General features: G+C 38.0%; 1 protein-coding gene across 1 annotated transcript; it reads right to left on the reverse strand.

Moving 5' to 3' along the window:
• Positions 1–6,228: 6,228 nt before the first annotated feature.
• LOC117911209 (3-ketoacyl-CoA synthase 4) lies at positions 6,229–8,524 on the reverse strand. The gene has a single exon (XM_034825471.1). The coding sequence runs from the start codon at positions 8,034–8,036 to the stop codon at positions 6,522–6,524; it is 1,515 nt and encodes a 504-aa protein (XP_034681362.1). The 5' UTR covers positions 8,037–8,524; the 3' UTR covers positions 6,229–6,521.
• Between the last annotated feature and the right edge of the window lie 205 nt (positions 8,525–8,729).

Below are 8,729 nucleotides of genomic sequence, written 5' to 3' on the forward strand. Positions count from 1 at the left end.
TATATTTTCCACGTCACCCACCCAAAACCCAACTTTCCCTTAAAAAAATGCTAGTACACCTAACTACCGAAGGCCCGCTTATTAAATAAATAAATAATTTTTTTATTAGTTTTAATTAAAAATTTAAAATAAAAGTGAAATATTTTAATATCTAAATCAACATTTATAAATTGAATTAATAATTACTTAAATGAATATATATATATATATATATATATATATATATATATATTAATTTATCTAATTAATATTTTTTTTATCAATTTAACTATAAAATATTTTATTAATATTCTTTAATTAAAGTAGTAATAGGCCAAATGAAGTTTAAAATAGAACAATTTCGAATCAGTGAAGATTTATATGCATTTGAAAACTCTTAAGACTAGGTTTAGTTTTCGAAAAATTTGAGGAAAAATGCAAAGAAAAAAAGTAGAAGGAAATAAAAAATAAAATCAAAGATGATAAATTATTTTTATTTACTACTTGAAACTCATTTTATTTATTTTAACTCATCAATATAAAAATTAAATAATTTTAAAATAAATAAGTTTTTAACTAATTTTAATTATATTTAATTTTCTTTAAAATATTTTATAGGACAACCAAATATAAGAAAATCATTTTTCTTAATATTTTTTTTCTTTCCTTTGTACTTTTCGGGAACTAAAGATAACCTTAGAAACCTTGTGTAAGATTGAAATGGGTGCGTTTCATGGATTTATGTATTTACTATTCATCCAAAATGTCTTCGCTCAAAAGATGACACAATGGATTGCCTATAGCGGTCAAGTATAGTTCTCCATTGAAGCTACTCATATGTCTCGCATCATCGCATGGAGGTGACACTTCAAAGTCTTTTATAGTCCGAACCCCTTGTAGGTGTGGTAGTGATTAGTGATTCAACCCCTCCCACATGAGGAGCATCAAATCAACAAGTCTTGTAAGGCGTCTTGTAGGGATGATAATTCAACCTCGGCAAAATGGCGTCAATTTGACTACTTGTTCACATGGGTGGTGGTCGACATGCACCCTCATTCCACAGGGAATGGGGATTCCTCCCCTCCACTAAGTCTTCATATTACATCAAAGATGTCCCATTTCGAGTGCGACAATCTAAATCTATTACACTCACCCTTCCCCTTTACTTGAGGAGCGGCTACTTGGTGTGGCTCATGCCACATTGCCTTAGGGGCCTCGAAAATGGTTTGAGACCCTCGATCGCAACCCCAGGTCAAGCAAACCACCTGTTCCAAATATTTTTCACGTATGAAATACAATTTTTAAAAATATTTATACTTTTTACTATTTTTTTTTCCTATTTTCATTTGAAAAAATAAAAATAAAAATAAAAATTTTTTGGGCCCAAAATTTTTTATTGCTAAAATTGAGAGTAGTGCTTAATGGATCTTAGATGGACTTTATGTCCTATGATGGTGAACTTACCCTTCCCACCATTAAATTCATGAGATGTCAAGGGTCTTAGTTTGTTGGATAGACTTGCAGACTGACAAGGAATGAGAGAATATGCATACATGGATCCCATGTCAACCGTATGAAGAGGGGCGGACATGTCACCATTAGGTGATCAACTATCATCAGTATGCTACTAGCATGAGGGTGCTAGTACACGAATGAACTCATACAAATATATAGAAGCTTCCCATAGGTTAGGCCCCGTGGCCCAATGGCAACCTTGGGTCTCTATACAAAGGGCCTAAAGGTTCATTTTGATAGGGAGAACAAGAAGAGTAGGATCACTCACTATGTTTTGAGTTTATTGTGAGCTCCTGAGTCCATCTCCCCTCCTAGTTGCTCTAAGTGCTTTATCCCCACTTTGACCATTGCCACTCACTAGCCTGCTCTCCTCTGAGTCTGCTCCACTCCCACTTAAGCCTTAACTCTCTATGATTTACCTCCTATCCTACTAAAAATCCTCCATCAGTAATCTTAAATCGTTAAAATTAAGTTTTCGGTTTTATGGAACCCCCACTTAAGTAACTTTCACCCAAATCAAAATTTTTAAACAGAGACCATAAATTCAATTCATAAACTACCTAGCCAAAAGACAGGTTTAGTGCAAGCAAATATAAGCCTATAGAAATCACAAGGGCTGCTCTAGCATTCAAGTTCAACAAAGACACAAAATCATTGAAAAAGTGATAATAAAAAATTTTAAAAAGTGAAAAGAAAAAAGAAATATGCTAATGAATAATAGGTGTAATAATATAATTTCAGTAAGATGGCATGTAAAAGCAAATAGGCATCCCTCAATCATTGCACGTAATCAACCAACTAAAAGGGTCGGTAACATTGAAAGCTCAATATATTCATCAAGCAGAAGTTCAAGGCAAGCTTATCTAATCTAATATATAGCAATGTTAAAAGCATGGTACTGTAGAAAATAGACAGTCTGTGATAATTTAAGGTCCAAACCACCAATTTGTAAGGACACAACTAATATGCATGTGCAAGAGAGTCATTGCAGGTACAGTAGTACCTTCTCAGGCTGTCAAAGTTCAAGTCTGGCTGCAGCCACCTACATGATACACAAATGGAAAATTATTCAGTAAAGATAAAAACCTTGAGCAGCGGTGCATATAGTTGATCCGGTGATGGCCAGCTATAGTTCCCATGAAAGTTTGAGTATGAATCGAGTTGCTAATGGTTTTATACCTCAATATGTTGACAAGGTAAAGAATACTGCAGAATTTGAAAGCGTGAGAAAAGCAGAAGGAAAAAACAAAAAAGAATGATAAGAGAACAGACATGACTAACTAAACAGATGGTTTAGCATACAGATTTTGGAAGTTGTACAAATCACCTAGGAAGAAAGAAAATCTATCAGGGTAGGATAGACATACCTGAAACTGCTGCTCATATGGACTGCTTAAGAAACGTGAACAGAGCTGAATGTTTGACCATTGGTTCAAAACACAGTAATTGCAAAAGTATTGGCCATGGCTGATAATGATATGCATCCTCCATACAGGGGATTGACGGGGAACAGACTTCATCCCTAGAATTGTTTGTTCCTTTTTGTTCCATGAAAGCACCTTAAACACAGCTACTTATCCTTTTTATAAAATAAAAAACTTCTAAAAAATTTTAATCCGTGAAACCAATCTAATCAAAAGCAGGAAACCAAAGTGAAAATAATGGCAGATTTTGAGGGATAGCTACCACTTCTTAAGGTCAAGAGCGAGGTTGCAATATTCAGTACACAACTCAAATCTGATAGTAATTCTGGTTTTTCATATCTCATGTATCATAATGTGAGAACATATCAATCTCAAAATTTACTTGGATTGCAGCTACTTTGTTGTTAAATCAGGGTAGTAAGTTGCTTGGTATTTGAGTAGGCATGCTTTGTAGAGAAGCAAGCAAAGAGAGTGATTCTAGCCTTCAAAAGGAGAGTAAATTGGGGAATGCTAGCTGGAAATTGGAAGTAGCTAGAAAAACACAATTTTGTTTGGAAAAGTATGATCAAGGCTCTTACATTTAAATCTATGGTTTGAACAAGAAAGGTCCAAGAGAAAACTGATATCTGTCCCCTTCACAAGAATCAGAGGAGATTAGTAGCATCTGCTCTGCTACTGCCATTTCACAAGAATACCATGTTATTTTCTCAGTTTTACTCTTCAGGCAGTTGTAGTAAGTATTACAGGTAATTCTTTCAAAGATGGTGAAGCAATCTTAAGAATAAATGGGAAGATTGAAGACAAATCCTGAGCTTGGCCCTTTTTCCAAGGTATTTTTGGAATCAAGAAATGAAGCAACATAAGGAATTAAAAATAGAACAGAATGCCATGGCAAGGGTTGCAGTTTATTTAGCTCAGAAATATTAGGAAGCTTATATCAAGTAGCCCAGATGCAGTGCAAAAGGGACAGGAATAGGTTGCTTTGATCAAAGACTGGACAGGCAGCCACTCAACTTGGTGAGATGAAGGCAAATGTGTGTGGGGCTATCAATGGGAAGCATTTCTTATGTTTTCTACAGATTCATGCAGGAACTTGAGGCAGTGAGGGGTTCTTTGGTGTTTGGAAAAAAAAAAACTTGGCTTTTCTTCCTTAATCATTAAGAAAGACTCCTGTCAATTATGGACCAATTTCAAGGTCATGAAGAATCTTCAAGAATCAGGAGATGAGTCCTGACATGAAGAAGATGACTCAGATCAGAGCCTTTCAAACATCCCAAGTGGCTGAGGAATGGTACAGCACAAGAGATTGAAAGACATGCCTCATGTTTTGGTTCAAGTGTTTGGGTAGATTGGTTGAGAACGATTCTCAATTGTGAGATGTCTGGAGTATTGCGGTCCCTTCTTAGTGCTTGTAACACACACCATTACAGAAAAAGAGAGGCCAGCAGAGGAGAAATGTGGATGGACTGCGGGTAGAGAAAAGAAAAATAGAGGCACTGATTCAGATCCAAGGAAGGACACCCAATTGATTGTGATGGGTGGCTGTTTACATATTTGGGTCAGGAGAGTAACGAAGATAAAATGAGAAGAGGCCAAGTAATCACTTGGTTTGAGGAGATTCCTTCTGGATAGAAACTAACAAAGTGACAGCTTAAGAGAAAAAGAAGATTGTAGGATAAAAAACCAAGCCCTATATCTTCCCCCAAAAGTAGAAAGACAAGTGGACAGTGATGCCAGTTCCAGCTCCATACTCTTCATAATATCATAGGAGACAGCTGTATAAAAGAAACCAGGTATGGCCAAACTGAAGCATAAACGGAAATTCAGTATGGCCAACTGGAAGTAAGATACATTAGCAGGGCCCACCCTCCAAGGAAATAATGATGTGGCATGTGAAATTTCCCACAAGCTTGCAACAGTCCCCATCACCAAACTAGCCTAAAGCAGGTGTAACTGCAAGAAATACAGGGCCACTTGCTTCCATTTGTAAGATTCAAATTTGCTGTCTCCTCTGTGACAAAGGATCTCTAAATAATACAAAGACCTCAACAGACTCCACAGAATATCTACAGATCAGGCATCAACTAAATACAACTTTCTTGATCAGGAATTTTGATAAGGATTGTTCTGCAAAAATGAGTCTGAGATAAGTTAAGATTTTCGCATGGCTATCAAAGATGGTAAGAAAAGACAATCAACAGTTCTACAAATTAGATTTTCAGCAGTAGACAATTTTCAAATTACATAATATGGGTGGCCCAGTTGAAACTGGAAATTAGTAGTATTTGGTAGTTACCCATCTCTGTTGCAGTTAATTAATTAAAAGAGAGTTATCAAGGAGAAGTCGAGGTCACCAACAGGGAAGGTCAGACAAGTTCTTAGAAACCTATATCAGTAAATGTGCCTAGCGGTCAATAACTGTAAGGTTTGCACAACAGAGCTCAAAGCCTCAACTAGCAGGAGCTAGAGATTTTGAAATAAACCATGTGCACTGTCCTTACAGAGTTTTACCTTTGTAACCGAGTCCTTTCAGTGCATATATCTAACAGTGATGACAAGAAGATAGGAGTCATGTGATATACTGATAAACCAGAACTAAAGAAAAGTCATTACATATATAATGCATCTACACCAAGGTCGGCTACTTTCATACTCAGTGATGGCACAGGTACACCCTGAGATTAACATAGAGCGCCCTCACAAATAAACTTTTAAATGCAACCATCTTTTATAAAAAAAATAATAATACTTTCAAGTAAACAAAGATAACAAACAACTTTTCAGATGCCCTCAGACATCATATATGATGATATTCCCCCAGGCGAGCAGGCAAGTATCATTCACAAAGAATGCTGGGACAAGTAAAATTGAGCTGCCTGTAGCAAAAGTTCTTACAAAGATCAAATAGTTACAAAATTTTAATACAATAAGGTTTGATATTCAGGGCATAATGAAGCTAAACCTTCATCTCTGCATGGATCAAACCACAAAGGTTGCTGATAAAAAGTCCAAAAAAAGGCAGGATTCTGGAATATCGTCTAATTAGCAAGGAGTGTCCATAAATACCAGAATTGGTCAAGAGTCAGGCTCATGAGGAAGCAACTGGAAACCGTGTGGAAATCATTCATAGCATTTGTCTTCTATATGCTTATCTAAAATAAAATCATGGATTCTAGAAATGGCATGGTATATTATGATTATTCTTGGAGACGATTCCTCTTTTTTTTAACATGACAAGCCCATTCCATTGCATCCAAATTTTACTGAAACAGAAAAACGAATTTTTTTTCATTTAGAGGCAATAGGTCCCTTTGAAAATTTTCATTCATCATATTAACACAAACCCACTGTTCCTTTCAACATAAAAATGATAAAAGCAACATAGTACAAGAACCATAGTTCAAGAATTCATGCCACTCCAAATGTAAGCAAGAGAAATGACAGCCTATGACTTTCAAGATCAATAAAGCATAGCTTGACCCAATAAACTTAATAAATAAAAATAAAAAATAACGCTAGCAAGGGAACAAGATAATTGCCTAGGGGAGCTATTAAGGGAATCCTTTTTCTAAATGAAGACTCTCTAACCGAATTTTGGTTGGGCTAGGCAACTACCTCAACTGGATACTTGTCGATGCAATCTTCCCATGGACCATTAGGAGAGGGATTCACATTCCGAAGGGCCTGCCAAACTGCACTGTTACATTTGAATCCACTTCCAAAAGCAATCTGCCACACTCGGTTCCCCTTCCTCATCCTCCCCTTGGCCTCAATGTAAGATAGCTCATACCAAATGGAACTTGATGAAGTGTTACCAAACCGGTGAAGAGTCATCCGAGAAGCCTCAACATGTGAGGGCAAAAGCTGCAGATTCTTCTCAAGTTCATCAATCACAGCCCTCCCACCAGCATGTATGCAGAAGTGCTCAAACGCAAGCTTGAAATCCGGTATATAAGGCTTGACCTTAGCATTAAACAACTTCTTGGCAACAAGTGTGGCAAAGAAAAGAAGCTGCTCACTAATTGGAAGCACAAGGGGACCCAATGTGGTGATATTAGTCTTAAGGGCACCCCCTGCAATTGCCATGAGATCCTTGGACAATGAAACACCAGTTTTCCCAGCATCATCCTGCTCCTGATAAACACACCGAAATGCCTTATCATCAGCCCCACGGTGCGTCCTCACTAGATGAACAAGCTTATACTTGGCCCGCCTTCGGTCTCCAGATTTATTTGACAGCAAAACAGCTGCTCCCCCAACCCGAAATAAACAATTGGGGATTAACATGGATTTCTTGTTCCCAAAATACCAATTCTGAGTAATGTTCTCAGTACTAACAACAACAGCATAAGTATTCCTATGAACTTGCAACATATCTTTAGCCAAATCAACAGCTATGACACCAGCACTACACCCCATTCCTCCTAGGTTAAAACTCCTAATATTACCCCTCAATTTATACTTGTTAACAATCATAGCAGACAAGGACGGAGTTGGATTAAACAGACTACAATTCACAACAAGTATTCCAATGTCCTTAGGCTTAACATTGGTATTAGCAAATAGCTTATCCAATGAACCAAACATCACCTGCTCGGCCTCTTCACGTGCCGCCGCCATGGAAGGCTGGGGGGGAATATAATGCATCGCCTCCGGCACATAAGTCTCCTCTCCGAGCCCAGACCGCTCGAGGATCTTTCTCTGGAACTCCAACGCCGACTCGTCGAAGTCGCCGGTGAGCCTCGAATGCTCCATGAACTGATGGTACCGGACTTGGAGGTGGGACGGCGGGCGATAACAGGCGTAGTCGACGAGGTAAATGGATCGAGGACGAGTCATGATGTAGACGGTGGATCCGAAAACGAGAAAAGCAGAGCAAATGATGATACTGACGAGATTGTACTGGAGGTGAAGCCAAAGCTGATGAATATCATCTGGGTTCTTCTGTGAAGCCTCGACAATAATCAGGGCCATTAAAGGGATCAAACAGAGAGTCAACAAATGGGTTATCAGATAATGATACCCCAATTTCACATACTTGAGATTGACACTCTGAAGAAAATCAGGCAATCCACGACCCTGCTGGATCTGAACACCCACTTCACCTCCCGAATTCATGGAGCTCAGTCAGTACTGAGAAATCACCGTATCCACACCTGGGTTTTGTAGACTGATACGAAATACTCTGAGGGTACGAACCAGTCTATATAAATACCTCCAATCTATACCAAAGCTGTACGGATCTGAATAAAGAAACAGAGGAGTTGGGTTTGGAAATGGGGTTCGATAAACTACAACAACGACCAAAATCAACCACCCAAAACACAGATTCTGAGTTCAATAGAGAGAGAGAGAGAGAGAGAGAGAGAGAGAGAGAGCGTCTTGTGAAGACCTCTCTCCCTGCTCTGGGAGTTGGGAAGATGGGCGATTGTTGAAGGAGTCCTTTGAAATTTGCACAACTCGCTTCTTCTCTCTCCTTTTATAAGCACAAAAAAACACGGAAACAAGAAAAGGAGAAAGAGATCACTGGGCTTTTGAATTTGTTCCAATTTTTTTCTTTTCTCTCTCTTTTTTAATGGAGATGGAGGGTGGAAACTTCAATGTAATTTCCCTCATCTAGGTCTTGACTTCCTTCAATTTCAATGGCCTTTTCCAGCCATTTTTTGGTGTTGGTTTAGAGATTTACAGCTATTTTTGGGAGATGTGCGGTGGGCCATGTCCATGCTTTAATTTCTCTATTTTCTTGGGTTTTTTTTTTTTTCTGGGCTGTCTGAACCTCTCGGAAGCTGTGTGTTTTTTATTCTTCAAATT

The sequence above is a fragment of the Vitis riparia genome, chromosome 3 (genome assembly GCF_004353265.1).
Source record: "Vitis riparia cultivar Riparia Gloire de Montpellier isolate 1030 chromosome 3, EGFV_Vit.rip_1.0, whole genome shotgun sequence".
In the NCBI taxonomy this organism is placed as follows: domain Eukaryota; kingdom Viridiplantae; phylum Streptophyta; class Magnoliopsida; order Vitales; family Vitaceae; genus Vitis; species Vitis riparia.

Coding starts and splice junctions, on each gene's coding strand:
- LOC117911209 (XM_034825471.1), bottom strand. CDS start 8,036: ATGAATTCGGGAGGTGAAGTGGGTGTTCAGATCCAGCAGGGTCGTGGA.